A 19,676-nucleotide genomic window follows, 5' to 3' on the forward strand; every position below is an offset into this window, starting at 1 on the left:
CGGGCCCTAAAGGGGGTGGATTGTGACATCTCACATTGTCCAGGGGAGTGATCCTTATATGTATATTCCCATTCGTATCTAGCACGAGGTCTTTTGGGAGCTCACTAACTTCGGGTTCTATGGGAACTCTGAAGTTAAGCGAGTAGCACGCGAGAGCACTTCCATGATGGGTGATCCACTGAGAAGTTCTCGTCTGATTGTGACATCCCACATCGTCTAGGGGAGCGATCCTTATATGTATATTTTCATCCTACCTAGCACGAGATCTTTTGGGAGCTCACTGGCTTCGGGTTCTATGAGAATTCTGAAGTTAAGCGAGTAGCGCGTGAGAACACTCCCGTAATGGGTGACCCACTGGGAAGTTCTCGTCTGAGTTCCCAGAAACAAAACCATGAGGGCGTGATCGGGGCCCAAAGCGGACAATATCGTGCTACGGTGGTAGAATGGGTCCGGGAAGTGGTCCCCACGGGCGGGGATGTGATAGTTTTTTAGTGAATTTTGATTAAAATAAAATTTTAAATTATTTTAAATTTTTGGTTGTTATATATATTTTTTACAGCTAAATTTGATCATCTCAATTATTAGATTTAATGTATTTATAAATTTGAAATTAATTTCAATTTTTGGTTGTTATATATATTTTTTTACCGTTAGATTTTATCGTCTCAATCATTGGATTTAATGTATTTATAAATTTGATTTTTTTTTAAAATGGAATATAGAACATTAGTTTAACTAACAATACAACCACATGGGCCGTCCAATAAAAAAATAATTGTTGGTTTTTTCGCAATAGCGTTAGCAACTGGGTTCCACATGTAATATCTCATATCGTTCAGAGGAGTGGACTCACAATGAGTTTCCAAAAATGCTAGGTAGAGATGAGAATAGACATATAAGGCTTATAGGATCCACTTTCCTGAGCGATATGAGATGTTACAATCCATCTCCTTAGGGGCCCGACGTCCTTGTCGGCATACTTCCGCCCATGAATTGGCTCTGTTACCAAATTGTCACATCTCAGCCCGGCCCCCACCACATCCCCAATCACGTCCTCACGATTTTGTTTTTGAGAACTCACACGAGCAAAACTTCCTAGTGGGTTATCCATCTTGAGAATGACCTCGTACGAACTCGCTTAACTTTGGAGTTCCAATGGAATCCGAAGCCATCCATCTTGAGAATAACCTCGTACAAACTCGCTTAACTTTGGAGTTGCAATGGAATTCGAAGCCAATGAAGGTAGGGATGAGAAGATAGCTCAAGATGGTGTGGATGTTACATTGTATCCAAGAACTATGCCTAAATAATTGGATTTAAAAATAAAGCGTGGTCTGGGACACCAAATTATTCCAGGTGGAGGGATGGTATTGCGGATCTGGGGTCGAGTGCTTTGTACAGGTATATAAAATGCCCCTTTCCTTCCACACAAACTCTCCTCCACCATCCCCTACATTATACCCACCTCACTGACTCACTGAGCTCGTCGTCTCCGGCCGCCGCAAACCGCCGGTAAGCTTCTCTTTCGTCCTCTGTTTTCTTCCCATGCGATTCAACTCGTTTCAATTTCCCCGTTATCAATTTATTCTTCTCGTTTTTGTTTCGCTATTTGTTCGTGATGGAATATTTTAGAAGCGGTGGATCGTTTGATGAACCGATATGTTATGGATTGTTCATAGTTTTGTTAAACGGGGTAGCTTTTAGTTTGGCAATGTCGCTAGGGTTAGTGTTTATCATGGATTGTTCATAGTTTCTGTTACTGATTACTGATTGGCAGCTAGGGTTTCTTTTTCTTTTGGGTTGCACGACGTATTTGTTTAATTTATTTTGTAGTGTATATATATAGGGAAGTGTTATTGGCACTCCAAAAATCTCATTCTACACTCCTCACAAGAGTATTTTTGTTTCTAAATATAGAAAGTTTCGAGCATAGAATGAGGAATTTGGAGTCCCAATAACAATTCCCTATATATAACGTGTACTGTGTTTTGTAATTTTTGATTATGTAATCTTGGAATTTCATTTTTGTTTCTTGTTAGATTTGGATATAAGTAAGCAGTGACACTTTTTCGAGTTCGCTGCGCACAGCACCCCTTCATATAGCATCGCCGAAATGGCGAACTTAGCAATGACCGGTATACTGGAGAAGGTATGTTCCTTTGAAGCTTGTGTTTCCATGATATAAACTAATTTGTTTCTGGGAGCATGTTTGTTGGTGAAAGGAAGATGAATTCTCACCCGTTGTTTCAGCTAGCAGTACGTGTGATATGTTTTGATTTGTTTGAGTTTGTTTTGCAGATGACGGGCAAGGATAAGGATTTCAGATATATGGCTACTTCTGATTTACTGAATGAATTAAACAAAGATAGTTTTAAAGCTGATTCTGATCTGGAGATAAAGTTGACAAGTATTATTATACAGCAACTTGATGATGTTGCTGGTGATGTATCTGGATTGGCCGTGAAATGGTATGGAATTTTTTTATGATTTTACCTATTACACAAACAGAGTTGATTTTCCTCTTATCTGTTGGTTACACCATGCTTTAATTCAATTCACTGTTCACTGTTGTCATTGCTGTGCAAGTATGGTTCTGACTAGTGTTTGCAAATGATTATATAACTGTTATTGGTGGATTGTAATAAAGAATTTTACAAACTTATAAAGCTTTCTTAGTTCTTTGCAAGTAAAGTAACCTTTGCATAAGTTTTAGATATATTGTCTCAGTTTGTAGGTTGATTAATAGAATGTTATGGAAGTCTCTGCAGAAGTTTCAGCCATGGATGCTTTCAAGTATCATGTCCTCAATTATCTAACTCACATCTCCAAATTGAAGTGTCCTACTAATCATAAAAAAAAAAAAAAAAAAAAAAAAAAAAAAAAAAACTAGTCATAACCTTTCATTGACACCTTATTTTGTTTCGGTGTATACTGTTTGGATGAGTAGAATATTTGGAATAAAATTTTATGATACGGAAATGCTGCAGTTGAAGATTTATGCAACATTTAATTTGATTCTTTGTCTGTTATTTTTATGTAATACTGCAGTCTCGTTCCATTAGTTAAGAAGGTCAGCGAGCCACGAGTTGTGGAGATGACAAATAAGCTTTGTGAAAAATTGCTAAAGGACAAGGATCATCGTGATATTGCAAGCATAGCTTTGAAGACTATTATTGCTGAAATTTCTACTCAGTCTCTTGCCCAGTCCATTCTTCTATCTATTTTGCCGCAATTGGTTAAAGGAATTACTGATCCAGTGAGTTAATAGATCTTATCCTTTTCACTTTATCATAGATATTTTTTCCCTTTTGGGTACATACTCTTTCTTTTATTTAATAAGTTAAGTTCTGTCTACTAACTTGGAGATGAAGTAACTAACGAGATTGATGATTTGCACATGCATTCAACAAATTCACACCCATGGTGACCGTAGTGATGTTTGAAATTTGTAAATAGCCACACTTTGGAAAGTGTGAAGGCTGTTGATCGCCACTTGAATTTGCGATTGGCGGAGATCCAGCCAATGAATCATAATGAAATTTTACTATGTTATTCTAGAGGCATAATGTGGATGTTTAGAAGTTACGGATCATAAATCTAATACGCGGATCTTCCGGTTTAGATTTCTAGGGTTTTGAACCCTATCTTCGATTTTGATCCACGGTTGACTTTTTAGTCAACTAAACCGAGTTTCTAGCGTGCCATTTATCTTAGAGTGTTGTTGACATTTCATGAAGCTTAGTGGGCTCATTGTGATGATGAGGGTTTTATAACTTTTCAATTTTACAATGACAAAGAATTGATGTGTGTTTATCTTGGTATTTTTATTTTGTTTTTGGCAACTTTGTTAGTAGAAGGGCAATTGGTTCTGTAGGCTGTCTGTGAACCGGAATAACACAATGAAAATTGGGGTAATACCTGAAAGGGAAAGGAAATGAGTGATTTATATCCCTTAGTTAATTGATATGTGATATTGTTTGAATAAAGGCTCATAAACTAGTGATTAATTCAATAAAAAAAGGGATTATTCAGGGTTGTGCTATCTTTCATTTCCTCTGTTGTCATCTGTTATTCCATTTTTGCTTTTGCTATTCATAGATGCCAACTTTTGGTGTTTATTTCTGATTTATTGTGCTGTAATCCCAGGGAATGAACCATGAGATCAAATGTGAATGCCTTGATAACTTATGTGACGTTCTTCATAAGTTTGGCAATTTAATGGCAACTGATCATGAGCTGCTATTAAGTGCTCTCTTGTCTCAGTTGAGCTACAATCAAGCCAGCGTGAGGAAGAAAACTGTGTCATGCATTGGTAAGATTCACTGGTTCTTTTGCACTCACTGAGCCCGTAATACTAGTTCAAGAGGGTCATGTGGTTGATCACATCAACGTTATTTTGCTTTGCCTGAAACAAGTACAAGTTGTTTTGAAGATCTGAACACAACTAGTCTGTTTATACTATTTTGGGTTCTTATTATTTATTTCTGAAATCTAAAAGTTGTCCTAGATTGTAATTAATCATCTTTTCCAAAGAAACATGTACACAATTGACAATACCATGTATTGAGAAACCTGTTCATTCTTGTGGAAGTTGGTGTTGGCAAGTCTATAATGAAATAGTAGATTAAACTGTACAAATTGTTTTGCCTTCAGCGTCCCTTGCATCGAGCTTGTCAGATGATCTGTTAGCAAAGGCAACCACTGAAGTTGTCCAGAAATTGAGAAATAAAGGCACAAAATCAGAAATGACTCGAACAAATATTCAGATGATTGGTGCTTTAAGGTGAGCTTTGTGGGTTTTAATGAAATGCCTATGGTTCCATTTCCCCATTTATAGCTGAGGCAATAAAGGCTGATGTTATTCACTTTCAAGTGGGGAGTAATGTATGGCCAAAAGAAGTGGGGTAGATGACTATAACCATGGATATACAAGTATCTGATTTTAGTCATAGAGTAACTTACTATTGGTAACTAGTTTATATCACTGTGTGCAGTCGTGCTGTTGGATATCGTTTTGGACCCCATCTTGCTGACACTGTCCCAGTGTTAATTAATTACTGCACAAGTGCATCAGAGAATGATGAGGAGCTTCGTGAATACAGCTTGCAGGTACTGTATGTTTGTTCTGTATTGTTTTGAGATTTTTCTTTTTATTTCCAGGACTATATAAAAGGTGTGTTATGTATAAACCGATTTTATTTATACCTATATTTATAAATTTGGTTTATGCTCATATATGCTTTTGACTGCAGGCATTAGAGAGTTTTCTGCTTAGGTGCCCCAGGGACATTTCTCCGTATTGTGATGAAATTCTTCATCTTAACTTGGAATATCTAAGTTATGACCCGAACTTCACTGATAACATGGAAGAAGATACTGATGATGAAACTCATGAGGAAGAGGAAGATGAGTACGTGTTCATTATGTTTGACGTTATAATTGGTTCATAGTCACAGACCCAGAGGTATTCAATAAAATTTCTACTTATTGTGTCTTCTTTATTATGTTATAGTGGGAGTGCGACGGAATATACAGATGATGAAGATGTCAGCTGGAAAGTTCGAAGAGCAGCAGCTAAATGCTTATCGGCATTAATTGTATCACGTCCTGAGATGCTATCAAAGCTGTATGGGGAGGTATCTTTGAAATAACTCTTCAATTATGTTTTTTTTTTTTTTTTTCACACAAAAGTTGTTGCTTCCATAATTTTGTTTTTTTCCTATGATATTATAATATGTGGGTTTCTGCTTTTCTGCAGGCTTGTCCGAAATTAATTGACAGATTTAAAGAGAGGGAGGAAAATGTCAAGGTAAGCCAGAATGAACATCTGTTAGTTTTCCATTGAGCTTCATGGGGTTGATTATCTGATAATATTTTTCTGCAGATGGACATTTTCAATACGTTCACTGAACTGTTGCAGCAAACTGGAAATGTTACAAAAGGACAAAATGACATAAATGAACAGAGGTAACTTAGTTGTATACTTGTGCGTTATCCTATTGTCAAATCACACGCAGTTTGTTTTCGTTCTTACCTCCTATCTAGCATTTTCTTGGATGAGTATGGTTTTAGAAATTTTAGATTCTTAACTAGGGAATTGATTATTATAAATGTTTAGTGTATAGTTCTCATTACTGCTTTCTTTTACTCTATGATCATCTTCCACAACTTTAGAGAGATTACTCTGTCAGCAACTCCTTGGGATTTCTATTTCTTTTTCCCCATTGCTTGAGTTGCATGGTTTTTCTCGTTATCAAGAATACATGATGTGATATTGGCTAAATTATTGGCATATTTTGCAGTCCAAGATGGCTACTTAAGCAAGAAGTGCCAAAGATCATCAGATCTATAAATAGGCAGCTACGTGAGAAATCTATCAAGACAAAGGTTGGAATATCTGCTGCCCCTATCAGATGGGTTCATTATGGACATATTATGAGCTATATAAGATTTATCTATTTGCAGGTTGGTGCGTTTTCCGTTTTGAAAGAACTTGTGGTGGTCTTGCCAGATTGCCTGGCGGATCACATTGGCTCACTCATTCCCGGAATTGAGAAGGCATTAAATGTAAGTACTATTCTCTCAAACTGGAAGTTTATTCTCTATTAGTTTAATTTAAGTTTCTCTAATGCTGATATTTGTTCTCTTTAATTTTCTTTCTAGGATAAATCCTCTACCTCCAATTTGAAGATTGAAGCTCTTATATTTACAAGATTGGTCTTGGCATCGCATTATCCTTCTGTTTTCCATCCTTACATCAAGGTAAGTACAGTAATTCTTACGTTTATGCTATGCTATGAATATGCTGATATGATACAATTTTTTTTTTTTATTGAAATATATTGCAGTTAATTACATTATGATAGTGAGAAATAGACCACAAGGTGCATTTTGTGTAGGTATGGTGACAGTATAATTTATGAACTGATATTATTGCAGGCTCTTTCTAGTCCTGTTTTATCTGCTGTGGGGGAGCGTTATTACAAAGTCACAGCTGAGGCATTAAGAGTGTGTGGGGAACTTGTCCGTGTGGTTCGCCCAAATATTGAGGTGAATTAGTTGGCACCCTTAGGCACTTTAGGCTTGATGCGTTGTCAAACCACTTTGCTTAAATTATTTGGCTTTTTTCATGTAGGGAATTGGTTTTGACTTCAAACCTTATGTTCATCCAATATATAATGCCATAATGTCACGCTTGACAAACCAAGATCAAGATCAGGTCAGTAAAATTCCTCTTAGATTGTTCTTTACGAATAATTTGTCTTAAATGGTTATGTCTGTATTGTTGCTCATGTCTATTCTTATTCAGGAGGTCAAGGAATGTGCTATATCTTGCATGGGTCTAGTTGTGTCAACATTTGGGGATAACCTTGATGTTGAGTTACCTGTATGCCTTCCTGTGCTTGTTGATCGAATGGGAAATGAGATTACTCGACTTACAGCTGTGAAGGTAATTCTGCGCATATTCATTTTTTGGGGCTTTCTTTTCTCGAGGCATACACGGGACTCTCTATTTCAATGTTTATGTGTTTAGTTTTTAAGGTCTTAAGTGCTTTGCTTCCAGGCATTTGCCGTCATTGCTGTTTCTCCGCTGAAAATAGATCTGTCCTGTGTGTTGGAGCAAGTGATTGCGGAGTTGACTGCATTCCTAAGGAAGGTGCGGTAATTTGCTTAATTTGATGTTGAATTGATACTTTGTACAAATATTTTTTCTTACATTTGTTTTAGAACCCCTCAAACATGTATGGAATTTTTTCTAACATTCTTTGCCTTTGTGGAAATCAGGCTAATCGGCCTTTAAGACAGGCAACATTGGGGACCTTGAATTCCCTAATTGTTGCTTACGGCGACAAAATTGGTTCAGCAGCTTATGAAGTTATTATTGTAGAGCTTGCTACACTGATAAGGTTCTGTTGCTGCTTCACCATTTTTTTTCTTTTTGTTCTTTCCATAGTATTGTCTGATCAGTAGCTGGGTGCTTTAGTTTCTGAACCCTAATTTCCTTTTAATACCCCTTTACAGTGATTCAGACTTGCATATGACAGCCCTTGCCCTGGAACTCTGCTGCACCTTGATGGCGGACAGGTCAAGCCCAGTTATTGGTTTGGCTGTTAGAAGCAAAGTTCTTCCGCAAGCACTAACGTTAATTAGAAGCTCATTGCTGCAGGGGCAAGCCCTTTTGGTAAAAATTTTCTATCTAGCGGGTGATTTGTTATGATATTGAAACATTGCACATGTTTGAGAACATACTTTGTTGAATAATGCAGGCTTTGCAAAGCTTTTTTGCTTCCTTGGTGTATTCTGCAAATACAAGTTTTGATGCCTTGCTAGACTCTCTTCTTTTGAGTGCTAAACCATCTCCTCAGTTGGGTGGGGTTGCAAAGCAAGCTTTGTATTCAATAGCTCAATGTGTGGCCGTCCTTTGCCTTGCTGCCGGTGACCGGCAATGTTCATCTACCGTGAAAATGCTCACTGAAATTCTCAAAGATGACAGCACTACAAATTCAGTAAGTCGTCCTGTTCGGAAAAAAGATGAAATCAACTCAATTATGGTTATATTCACAGATGACAGTGATTTGGTGGTGTAAGCAAACTGTCACTGTACAGATGGGATAGTCTAATAGATTTTTGATAAGTTATTATTATTTGGTCATCTTTAAAGGTGGCGATGGTTTGGTGATTAATTGTAGATATTGAGTTGGTTTGGGGTAGAATGATGGGATTTAGTGGATTCATTAGTATTATTTATTGCCATAAACTATTTTTGTGCCCGGTATAATTGCTTTCTTTATATTATGATATAGGCTAAGCAGCACCTTGCTTTGCTGTGTCTCGGGGAGATTGGGAGGCGGAAAGATCTAGGCTCCCACGACCATATAGAGAATATTGTCATTGAGTCCTTTCAATCTCCTTTCGAAGAGATTAAATCTGCAGCCTCCTATGCTCTTGGCAATATTGCTGTTGGTAACCTACTCAAGTATTTGCCTTTTATATTGGACCAGATTGACAATCAGCAGAAAAAACAGTACCTCTTGCTTCATTCTCTGAAGGAGGTGCATTCTTCTGAACTTTAAGAGCCTGATTTTGTTATCTGTATTGTCTGTTTTGTCGTATTTAAGTTTGTATTCATCCTTTTTCCAGGTCATAGTAAGGCAATCTGTAGATAAAGCAGAGTTTCCAGATTCCAGTGTTGAGAAGATACTTAATTTACTTTTTAATTACTGTGAAAGCGAGGAAGAGGGTGTTCGCAATGTTGTAGCTGAGTGTCTTGGTAAAATAGCACTTATCGAACCCACAAAACTTGTTCCTGCACTGAAGGTATTTTATCAAACGACCCTGTGCCTTCTGCCTAAGCTTTGTTAGTAAAATATTTGATGGGTTGCACTTTCATATCTGTGTTTTCTAATCCTAAGTTTCTATAGGTACGAACAACCAGTCCAGCTGCTTTCACAAGAGCTACTGTTGTCATTGCAGTTAAATATTCAATAGTTGAGAGGCCGGAGAGGATAGATGAAATTTTGTATCCTGAAATTGCATCTTTCCTGATGCTTATTAAGGATCATGACCGGGTTAGTCTTAGATTTCTGATGCTTGATAAACTAAATAAAGTGTATTGGGTTTTAAACCATCTTTCAGTTTTTCGTTTCCCTTGATTGTTTCTGTTTTTCAATATTGTGTTAGCTGTTATGTTCTCGGTTGGTTTGGACTTTTAGATTTTTTGGTGACTGATTTGGTATGGTCTAATGCAGCATGTGAGGCGTGCGGCTGTGTTGGTTTTAAGTACATTTGCCCACAATAAGCCAAATCTGATCAAGGGGCTCCTGCCAGAGTTGTTGCCGCTTCTTTATGATCAAACTGTCATCAAGGTTGGTTGAGCGTTCTGAACTTATCCCTCTGTTATGTGGTTGCTAGACTGCCTTTGCAGAATATAGGACATTCATGGTATTACTACAATTATAGCATTATTATCTGTCTTGCATAGAAGTCCGAGTTACATTTTATCAGCTGTCACTTGATTTGTATCAGTTGAGCTTGAATGCTCCGTATTATATGTAACACCGCCATCTATCATTCATTCATTTGTTTTACTTAGCCATGGGTTGATCTCTTATTTAGCTTGAAAATCCTGGATGCAGAAAGAATTGATCAGGACAGTTGATCTTGGCCCTTTTAAGCACACTGTAGATGATGGACTTGAGTTAAGGAAGGCTGCATTTGAATGTGTGGACACATTGCTGGATAGTTGTCTTGATCAAGTGAACCCTTCGTCTTTTATTGTTCCTTATCTTAGATCTGGTCTGGATGGTGAGTTTCGTTTTTGTTCATGCATATTTGAAGATGGATGGTTAGCATGTGGTGCTTATTAAATTTATTACCTTGTAAACTGAATTGGATTCAATTTTCCAGATCATTATGATGTTAAGATGCCTTGCCATCTTATCCTCTCAAAGCTTGCGGACAAGTGTCCATCTGCTGTACTGGCAGGTCAGTTAATTTACCGATTTTTCTTTCCTAAGATTCAGAAGTTATGCCGTTAATTTGCAATCTAAAATTTTCTATCCTCCAGTGCTGGACTCGTTGGTGGATCCTCTCCAAAAAACTATCAACTTTAAGCCAAAGCAAGATGCTGTCAAGCAAGAAGTAGACCGCAATGAAGACATGATTCGCAGCGCTCTGAGAGCTATTGCGTCCTTGCATCGTATAAGGTTTTGCCCCTGCTTTATATCCTAGTCCTGCTGTACATTCTGCACGAAATTCATGTTTCTTCTCCTTTCCGTACAGTATTTTGTTTTCCTTGCTCTGTGTGCATGGCGTTTGTTTTGAACATTGAATGAACCGTCTAATACTTTGGTATATGTTGTTATCCTGCAGCGGTGGAGATTGCAGCCTTAAGTTCAAGAACCTTATGAATGAAATTTTAAAATCTCAAGCGCTCGGTGACAAGTATGTTTCTATCCGAAATGAATGACCTGCCTATCTTGCTGCAGTCTACAATGAATGAAAAAAAGGAGATTATATCGCTCTCATTAGTGGACATCTGAGGGCTTAAGAAGCTTTTCTGCGGCAGAATACAAGAAACAGATGGAGGCCGTATGAACGTGTTCTGTTATTGTAGAAACGCCGGTTATGGTTCTTGTATAGGTTTAAAGTAATTGCGTGGTTTTTGCCTTGTGCAAACCGTATTTTTGTTGCGCGATCTCAGGATCAGTACCGCCCCCTCCCAAACTCTTCTATTCACTTGGTTAGGATCAAAATCGCCGAATTTTGGTTTCCGGTATGTGGCAGGAAGCAAGTTTACTACAGAAAACACATGTATTGGTGTGGAATCTCTAAATTGTTGTTGGAAGTTAAAATTTTCAAATTTATGTTCCAATTCACTTATTTTGATAATAAGTAAACTTACGGTTAACAAAATATGATTTAAATTGTTGGTCTTTCTAGCATTAACTTGTGTTTAACTGTGTTCGTGGCGTGGCACGCTGAGCAGCCCGGCCCCAAGTTGCACGGTTAGAAAATACTCTCGTTTGAAGCCCCTTTTCCGATACCCATATAAGAACGGAGGTGCCGTCTAGACGTATTAATCTTCTATTGGAATGAGAATTGATGCAACACATTTTGTCAAGTTTTCAATCATTTATGTTTAATCATGATCGTTGTTTTTGTTTGATTTATTCAATCCAACGATGCCCTAAAATAAATATGTAGCAAACATCTGTTGGACATATTATGCCATTACGACTCTATCTTGGTTGCAATAATCTCCAAGAAGCCAAAGCAAAATGCTATCAAACAAGAAGACGACTACAACGAAGAGAGAAGCTCATATTTACAAAAAAGGTACTAAAAGCAAGACATTTGTAGCTTTAGTCCATTCATTTTCGCATTCGAGGTCTTATATTTAATTCTCCTAAAGTAATCAAAGTTCTCTCTCACGTCATTTGAAACATAAACAATACCCTAAGTCGACATTTTATTGCACCAAATGAACAAAATAAAAGAGAAAAAACTCATCATCATAATTGGTTGAAATCCGCAAACTGGTCTTCTATGGCTTGGATGTTGAAGAATACAAAAAATCTTACATCGAAAAATCCACAAATTTTTTAATAATAATAAATTCTTTTGTGATAAAACTCTCGTTTTCGCACCATTTAGCTAGTAAGAAACTTAATTAGAACGACAATTTCAATAAAATAAGTAGTCAATTGCGGCCCGTTTCTTTAAAACCTTTGATATTAGATGATCTCATTGTCAAACTAACATCCTGAAGGGCCACAAGTGCATCAAAATTGTAACACATCCACATACATGTGCACGTGCAGCCCTTGCAACGATTGGGCAAAACGAAAATGGCACGTGACAGTGTCCTGTTTTAGTATGAAGTAGATGAAACGATTGGTCATCTTTCTTGCTTACCACGTGACCATATATCCCTAAATAGAACTACTCAAAATAATACTAATAATTAAACTATGGGGTCTATTTGGGAAGAGTGTCACAGTTTTCACCCACCCTAGTTCCCCACCACCTTCCTCGGAAGCTACTAAAATTGTACACAACTAGCACTCCATTGGGATGATGAGTTTTCCTATTTAAGCAACTCTTTTGTTTACTTTGGTTACTATTGTCATGCAAACTAGTTCTAAATCCTTATATTAAGGTTTTAGAGAAAGATGACACGCTACTGATCTCAACAACATGCTACTAATTTCAACGATATGTTACTAATCCCAACGACTGTCTGTCCTCAATTGAAGGTATGAAATTTTACGCAAAATAGTACGTATTGTACTTTATTTTGTTAGGTTTCCGACGTGATAGTCTTTTAATGCAGGCACATGTAGCATTCATGGAGGAACTGCATAGGACTGTTGGAGCGGGCAAATCAGTCTCCTTTAAAGCCCAGCAATACCAATCAATTAACACAGTGAGTTTATTGGCTAGAAAAGAGAATTAAAAACGGACGATCCCAAGCTAATAAGGCTCTCTATTTTGCGAGGGTCGGGAGTGAAAAATTGAGTTTATTTCAACTTAATTAATCTTTTTTCTGTTGCTAATTATTTGGTGTGCAATGTACGTGGAGATTCCACACAGCCCAATTCATGCCATGGAGTTTCTCTGTCGCTCGTGGAGTTTGTCTGCCCATAACTTTCAACAGATGCTTACATCAACCGTGAGAAACCTTAACGCTTTAATAAATCTATCAAATTAACGTAAAATCGTTTGTTAATATGATTTTCACACTTTCGTTTTCTCCTATGCATTCTTCTCTTGATTCTCATATAATTTATAAAATGCTTTTAGCCATAATGATTTCTGAGATTGGCATAACTCCTCATTTTGGTTCCTTAGATTTGAATCAATCACTTTGGTTATTCCGTGAAAATTATGTTAAATTAGGACCAAAATATTTTCAAAAATTGAGAATATTTTTGTCATTTTATTCTTATTTAATGAAGACTTATCTCATAAGGATAGAAAGATTGATGATGGACAAACTCAAAGACCAATTGTATCGATTTTAATTCTTAGGAACCAAAGTAAGAATTATGCCAATCTCAGGATTATCACTTATATTTAATCCGAAGAAAAGAGGAAGGAGTACAGGAAAAAAAAAAAAAAGTGTGGAAACATTACTTCTACTCGTAACGCCAAGTTGGCTACTCTGGTCTACCTTACGAAGATGACTCCTTAATTTGCAGGACGTGTCTCCTTCACATGACGACCGGAGTTCAGCGAAACAAGACAAACAGCCGGACGATAAGTTTAGCTCAGGGGAACCCGAAGATCCGAAACTGGCGATAGAAGAAGTTATAAATGAGTTTCCACTTCAGAGAAGAAGCAGTATGTTCAGCAGGGGATCATGGTGGGGACGCAAATCCTTAACCAGCTTACTTAGACAGCACAGACTGAAGAAGAAAGAAGATATCCGGCTTCACACAGCTAGCGTTCATGCAGCGCTCTCTGTCACGCGCTTGGCTGCTGCGATTGCCAGCGTTGCAGCTGCCAAGAACGGCATAGAATCAGTAGAAGTCGGTGACGATGGCAATCCCATCATCATAGGCAACATTGTTGCTTCTGCGGCAGCTCTGGTTACTGCAGTATGTGCCGAAGCTGCAGAGTCGTTGGGTGCGCACACCACTCATGTTTCTTCTGCCATCAACTCAGGCTTGGCTATCCAGACCACCGGCGACATGATCACACTCACAGCCGCTGCTGCAACAAGTAATTCCCAATACATCGAATGTTTCCTTCGCCAGAATCTGCATAAAAACATGGGTTTAACTTGACGAAATGATCCCTTGCAGGTTTAAGAGGAGCTGCAGCACTCAGAGCAAGAGCTATCCCGGATGCCTACTTTCCAAAAAACCGAAATTTGCTGGAAGTAAAGGCCGAACTATCAGTTGTCACTCCTTCTGGTAAGAAAATACGGGACACATTTTTCAACCCCGTTGCTGTTACAAGAACGAAAAGAAGATAAATTATTGTTTGCTGAAGCAGGAAGCAGAAGATACGGGTGGGCGTCCGTATACTCGAAGCACAGTCAGCTCATTCTGAGCATCCAAAAGAAGCATCTGGGATTCTTAGCAACAAGAAAGGAGTGTAAGATCAGAGGCTTCTGATTTTTGTTTCGTTTTCGTTTTGTTTTCGGTGAATTTACAGTTTCCTTGCAATATTTCCAGATAAGATTTTGCGTGTGATGGAGGGATACAAGGAAGCTCAGGGTCACGGCAACTTTTCGATCTGCCTAAGGAGCAACAATGGAGATATCAAGCTCTTGTTTAAAGATGAAAACCAAACTTTGGTCTGGACATCAAGCATTTCTAATCTCTTACAGATGCATAGTTGATGTTTAGCAAACCTGAATCGGTTACAGTTTCTAACATTCAAACTCATCGCTTAACGACGGTGTTTCTTGCACACTGTCATTTGTATTGTTCTGAAGACCGTTCCATCGAACGAGACATTCTCCACAATAACAAGAAACTGCAACGAGTGCAGTTGCTTTGAGTTTCCGGTACACAGCGAGATATCTTGCAAAATAACAGGACAATTTGTCCGTTCTCTAGATTAAATCTACCAGAAGCACCAAAAAGGCCATGTTTTTTGTTTTCTCAACATTCCTAGTAGAGAAAAAGATGTATACATTGGCACGAATGCACAGTTCTTACAAGACATTCAAAAACACATGAGGCACAATTTACACACACACACACACGAAAGCAAAGAACAAGACTTTATATCGAAATAAATGGAAAGTAAAAACTCTTACGCTTGTCTCATTACTCTATGTATGTAATCTAAAGTTCTACCATACGCGATCATCCCCCACATCTCGAGTTTCTCTTCATTTCTCCTCAAATTCAACATCAATAATCTCCGGCTCTGACTTTGAAGAAGGGCCTCCTCTACCGTCTCTTGAAGAGAAGTCTGATTTTGGCTGCCACACGGTGTTTCCACAGCTTCCACAACGGATTACTTGGTTCTTGTAACCAACAAATTGCCTCTTACAAGCCGGACAATCGCCCTGTCCAAATTTCGAAAAACAAACACATTTAGCCATTCGGATAGCCATCCGATTGATTGAGTTACAAAGTTAAAACTACCATACAACTCACTCGATTTAGTTGCAGACCAGCGGATCACTAACATTAACAAAAAGCCATTAATACCTTAATAACAAGGTTGTTGGCAGCTCCTATGAGGAGAGGAGCAGCAAATGGAAGCACCCACGTAGCGAAAAACAATATCCGAAAAAGCCATCCGGATAATGCAAACCACAGGAAGAAAATGGTCTTCAAAATCATTCAGAAACATGAAGCGAAAATACGAATTAGTCGAACACGATATGATCAACAAGAAAGACAGAATCTTTACATAATTTCGGAATGTAAGCTCATACGCTTACCGCAAAGCTTCTTCCCAACGGGGTCTCCAAGGAATCAGAAAGCTGCTTCCTGTACTGCAAGGTTGCCAAACACCAACCAAACCAGGAAATTCAGCAAACGCAACGACATGCGCATACATGTATACCGAAAGCAAAAGAGTAAGAGCGGGAGAAGAACAAACCCTAGGCCAATTTCTGTTGAAATCCATGCTGAAAGCGCGCCAGCGCGTGCCAATCTCGAGTTCCCTATCGATTTCTCTAGCGCGAGTGGCGGCTGAGCGAGCGATTGTGTCGAAGCGGCGCGAGAGGGCGTACTGGCGGTCGAGGCGTTCGGCGGTCTTCTTAGCCTCGAAAAGGAACCGCTCGAATCCGTCGTTGGCGCTCCGCCACGCGTCCTTCGCGAAGCTTCCGATGTCGCTACGCTGGAACGCCTGGATGTTCGGCACCTGGCAGTGGCGGGGGCCTCTTCCGCCGTTGGGCCTTCTCGCCCCCCACGGAAGCCGTACCGCTGCTTGCGGGCACCGAAGCGTTGTCGCCATTAGAGATGGGAGAGAGACGGAGAGAGAGGGGAGAACTCCAGCTGGACCGATACTGATAGAGTGAACACATCAACTGCGGAGTTAACGACATGTCGTTCGTCGTAACAAGCCACAAAACGCACGACGTGTCATTTATATCCTTCTCTTTCTCTTTACGTGCCTAACTCAACTGTGAGATTGAAACTTTGGCGGGGGAGAGCTAGGGCAGAGCAGAGCACGGTCCGTCCAGCTGATCCAAAATCGGAACGGATTTTTCTGTTTAGTCCTCGAAATCTCTCTCGATTTGCCATGGAGGTCCCAATGGATGAGCCACCGGCTGTTTTTCTCGATCGGACCTCACGCGCCACCAGAGGGAAGAGGTGATTAAATTAACCGATTCATTCGAGAAGCATCGAGATTTTGGACTCGATTTTTTAGAATTTAATTTTTTTAATGATTTTTCAGGATGACTAGGTTACTCGATGAGGAAATCGAAGAGGATGAGATGTTCTGGAATCAGGAGGCTCTCAAAGAGGTGAAAAAATAAATAATATATTTTAAATTTGGTCTAATTTTATATATTTTTCAGTTTTTTTTTTTTTTTTTTTGTATTTATAGTTTATGTTATGAATGAAAATTGTGGTAGGATGAAGATGATGGAAACTATGAAGCAGAACCTGAGGTTGCTGACGAGTTTGATAGCGATTTCGACGAAGATGTGAGGACTTTTTATTTTATTTTATTTTTTATTTTAAAATTTATTTATTTTTTATTGTTCACGTTATATGTTACTATTGTACTAGTTGGATCTTTCTTAGAGTTTCTTAATCTGTTGTTAGGAGCCAGACCCCGACGAAGGAGCGGAAAACAACGACGCAGATGAGAGGTGGGTTGAGTTTTGTTTGCACAAATGACATTTAGATTTCTTCACTCGGACTTGATTGTGTTTGGTGAATGAACAGAGTCAGGACGAAGAAGCGGCTGATATATCCGGGAAAGCAATCGAGCAAGAAGAAGAAGAAGAGAGTTCTATCGGAACTAAAATCTAAGGATGGAAGTGAGAAGTCTTCTCATCCCGAACAACATCAGGATGCTCCTGAGGAAGCAGAAGTAGAGAGAACTGTGAGAAAATCTACGAGAACTTCAGTGGTTGTCCGTCAAGCTGAGAGGGACGCAATACGCGCGGCTTTGCAAGCAACCATGAAGGTCAGTTTTGAATGAACTTCAAATTCTGATTGAAGATGTGGTGTTTATTGGTTATGAGATCCTTGTGTTGACAAACACATCATACTGTTTGTAATGGATATCAATTTTGGTTTTAATCAGCCGATTAAGAGAAAAAAGGAAGGCGAGGAGAAGAGGATGACCCAAGAAGAGATGCTCTTAGAAGCAGCTCAAACAGGTTTGGACTTTATGTCTCAGCATTAGTAATTACTAATTAGTAAGTGACGTGAATTGCGTGGTACTTGTTAATGTTTATTTGAAAGTGAGGCTGTAACTAAGCTTGATTTGTTACCTGTAAATCTACAGAAATTATGAACTTGAGAAATTTGGAGCGTGTTCTAGCAAGGGAGGAAGAAGTAAAGAAAAGAGCAATTGTACATAAGGCTGTCTATACTGGTCCACAAGTACGTTATTTCTCAAAAGATGGTAAGCTTTCAGCATTACACTATTTTGACCAAATTTGTTTGTTTGGAAACAAGAATTACCCGTCCGCGTATGCAGATTTTGTTATTATGGCAATATCAGTTTCCTAGAAAGAAATCTAAGTTACATTTCCTTCAGGCCGCTCATATCTGGAATTCAGTAGAGGATTGTCATTTCAGTCAGAAATCTCTACCACGCCTGTTCCCTGTACGTAGTAGTTTTATGAATGTTACATTCAGGGTTTCTTAAAGTTCAGTATCATAACCGTGGTTTTGATGCATGTATATTATTCCTTTTTATTTCCAGACCCTGAGAAAGCTGTCTGTGCTGTTACTGGTTTACCTGCCAAGTAAGTGCTTAGGTTTCCGAGTAGTTGTTTAGACAAGCAGCTATGAATGCCCACAGAGAATGTGAGGAGTGATGTTTAAGGCGCCTATCTTACCATCTCGGTTCATTTGATGCTTTAGGTACCGTGATCCAAAGACAGGGCTACCTTATGCAACAAAAGAAGCTTTTAACATCCTTCGCCAACGGTATGGTCAAAATTCATTGTTTTACCATCACCAGGCAATAGGCATTCACTTTCAATGAGCAAATATTTCGATCTTGTGATATAGTTTCCTGCTTTTTAGTTATATTTTATATCTAATATAGATTCCCTGATATGTTTTTGGTTGTAAATTTCCAGTTTTCTACAGGAAAGTGGTAGGGTCAGAAAAGAGATGGACCTGGGTGACTTGTACGATTCACTTTCTGGTAAGGGGTTTTCGGCAAGGCAGAAGAGATCCGTGGTGTCAAATAACGTGGATGTGTCGTACTCTCGATATTTTGCACGCTTCCGCAGAATTCCAGCTCTTGAAAGCGAATCTTCCGATTAGGTTCCATGATAATCTGAAGAGTATCTGTTGAATCTGATATTATTCTCATAGGATGCCCTTGCTCAATGTCTCATGGTACTCTCGGAAGGCTTTGTTTGCCGTGTGTGATTTCATAAAGGGAAGAAATGTTATATGTTTTTGGGCAGAGGCCTAATCGGTGTGGTACAGAAGAACTAGGATATAAATTACTCGATGAAAGATGATAAAAGCTCTAGGGAGAAGTTGCACAAGTATTTCTCTGCAATTATGTTGGCAGTAGGGTTGTATGGTGCAAGATTTGATCGTTCTAGCCGGGTGCCTATGTCCAACTACTGTTTTGGAATGAAGAGCCGGCGAGTTGCAACAGACGGAAGCAGTGTTCTATGTGATATATTGCAGATGTTGCATTGCATTCTACGTCACGTTGATCATCTAAAGCTCTATTTTTTCGGTGTATTTTGTTGCCGATGCAGTCATTTCATGTTAATAGTTTGTGTTTTCCAGTTTTGGCCTCCTATAAATTTGGTCACTTACACTCGGTTCTTACATGTTTCTACTGTTTCATTTTTCCGAGTAGCGATAAGCATAACTAAAAAAAAAAATGGAAGTGGTGGATTATGGCAATTTTCTTCAATTTACAGCATTATGGGTCTGAATACTAAGATTAGTGAAGAATATCGCTTGTAATTAGAAAACAATGCAGATTGTAGTGACACATGACATAGAATCAAAGGTTAGGAGCATAGATAAAATATAGACCAGACT

The 19,676-nt window shown here is 38.7% G+C and overlaps 4 protein-coding genes across 5 annotated transcripts; 3 read left to right on the forward strand and 1 right to left on the reverse strand.

Moving 5' to 3' along the window:
- The first annotated feature begins 1,211 nt into the window (after positions 1-1,211).
- Positions 1,212-11,415, forward strand: LOC137734740 (cullin-associated NEDD8-dissociated protein 1). Its single transcript, XM_068474014.2, has 29 exons — positions 1,212-1,512; positions 2,040-2,149; positions 2,299-2,468; positions 3,049-3,256; positions 4,147-4,312; positions 4,654-4,783; positions 4,995-5,109; positions 5,253-5,410; positions 5,513-5,636; positions 5,759-5,809; positions 5,885-5,967; positions 6,303-6,387; positions 6,466-6,567; positions 6,664-6,762; positions 6,940-7,050; positions 7,136-7,219; positions 7,310-7,450; positions 7,565-7,657; positions 7,786-7,907; positions 8,023-8,182; positions 8,268-8,507; positions 8,805-9,053; positions 9,142-9,318; positions 9,423-9,569; positions 9,750-9,866; positions 10,137-10,305; positions 10,408-10,485; positions 10,568-10,706; positions 10,873-11,415. Exons 2-29 carry the CDS (start codon positions 2,114-2,116, stop codon positions 10,967-10,969), a joined length of 3,651 nt encoding a protein of 1,216 aa, XP_068330115.2. The 5' UTR covers positions 1,212-1,512; positions 2,040-2,113; the 3' UTR covers positions 10,970-11,415.
- Positions 11,416-12,925: 1,510 nt separating this feature from the next.
- On the forward strand, positions 12,926-15,538 carry LOC137735378 (uncharacterized). Its single transcript, XM_068474802.2, has 5 exons — positions 12,926-13,174; positions 13,704-14,226; positions 14,310-14,420; positions 14,503-14,604; positions 14,685-15,538. Exons 1-5 carry the CDS (start codon positions 13,073-13,075, stop codon positions 14,849-14,851), a joined length of 1,005 nt encoding a protein of 334 aa, XP_068330903.2. The 5' UTR covers positions 12,926-13,072; the 3' UTR covers positions 14,852-15,538.
- Positions 15,033-16,428, reverse strand: LOC137735380 (uncharacterized). The gene is made up of 4 exons (XM_068474805.2): positions 16,072-16,428; positions 15,911-15,964; positions 15,675-15,797; positions 15,033-15,529 (listed from the first exon to the last, which is right to left on the reverse strand). The coding sequence occupies exons 1-4, from the start codon at positions 16,426-16,428 to the stop codon at positions 15,350-15,352; spliced, it is 714 nt and encodes a 237-aa protein (XP_068330906.2). The 3' UTR covers positions 15,033-15,349.
- Positions 16,429-16,567: 139 nt separating this feature from the next.
- On the forward strand, positions 16,568-19,453 carry LOC137735377 (SWR1 complex subunit 2). Of its 2 annotated transcripts, none has more exons than XM_068474801.2 (11): positions 16,568-16,787; positions 16,873-16,942; positions 17,054-17,125; positions 17,247-17,293; positions 17,370-17,613; positions 17,734-17,809; positions 17,938-18,057; positions 18,193-18,261; positions 18,361-18,403; positions 18,522-18,587; positions 18,743-19,453. In XM_068474801.2, exons 1-11 carry the CDS (start codon positions 16,717-16,719, stop codon positions 18,930-18,932), a joined length of 1,068 nt encoding a protein of 355 aa, XP_068330902.2. In that variant the 5' UTR covers positions 16,568-16,716; the 3' UTR covers positions 18,933-19,453. The 2 variants fall into 2 exon arrangements, with proteins under 2 accessions (XP_068330902.2, XP_088553246.1); XM_088697120.1 differs by having other exon boundaries at positions 16,579-16,787; positions 17,938-18,035.
- Positions 19,454-19,676: the final 223 nt, after the last annotated feature.

This window comes from Pyrus communis, chromosome 7 (assembly GCF_041283825.1).
Source record: "Pyrus communis isolate YQ-2024b chromosome 7, ASM4128382v1, whole genome shotgun sequence".
Lineage (NCBI taxonomy): Eukaryota > Viridiplantae > Streptophyta > Magnoliopsida > Rosales > Rosaceae > Pyrus > Pyrus communis.

Coding starts and splice junctions, on each gene's coding strand:
- LOC137734740 (XM_068474014.2), top strand. CDS start 2,114: ATGGCGAACTTAGCAATGACCGGTATACTGGAGAAG. Junction 2,150..2,298: donor TGACCGGTATACTGGAGAAG/GTATGTTCCTTT, acceptor TTTGTTTTGCAG/ATGACGGGCAAGGATAAGGA. Junction 5,411..5,512: donor CATGAGGAAGAGGAAGATGA/GTACGTGTTCAT, acceptor ATTATGTTATAG/TGGGAGTGCGACGGAATATA.
- LOC137735380 (XM_068474805.2), bottom strand. CDS start 16,428: ATGGCGACAACGCTTCGGTGCCCGCAAGCAGCGGTACGGCTTCCGTGG. Junction 15,965..16,071: donor TCAACAGAAATTGGCCTAGG/GTTTGTTCTTCT, acceptor GCAACCTTGCAG/TACAGGAAGCAGCTTTCTGA. Junction 15,530..15,674: donor CCAACAACCTTGTTATTAAG/GTATTAATGGCT, acceptor AAATTTGGACAG/GGCGATTGTCCGGCTTGTAA.
- LOC137735378 (XM_068474802.2), top strand. CDS start 13,073: ATGTACGTGGAGATTCCACACAGCCCAATTCATGCCATGGAGTTTCTC. Junction 13,175..13,703: donor AACAGATGCTTACATCAACC/GTGAGAAACCTT, acceptor CTTAATTTGCAG/GACGTGTCTCCTTCACATGA. Junction 14,605..14,684: donor CTTAGCAACAAGAAAGGAGT/GTAAGATCAGAG, acceptor CAATATTTCCAG/ATAAGATTTTGCGTGTGATG.
- LOC137735377 (XM_088697120.1), top strand. CDS start 16,717: ATGGAGGTCCCAATGGATGAGCCACCGGCTGTTTTTCTCGATCGGACC. Junction 18,262..18,360: donor CTCTACCACGCCTGTTCCCT/GTACGTAGTAGT, acceptor TTTTATTTCCAG/ACCCTGAGAAAGCTGTCTGT. Junction 18,404..18,521: donor GTTACTGGTTTACCTGCCAA/GTAAGTGCTTAG, acceptor TTGATGCTTTAG/GTACCGTGATCCAAAGACAG.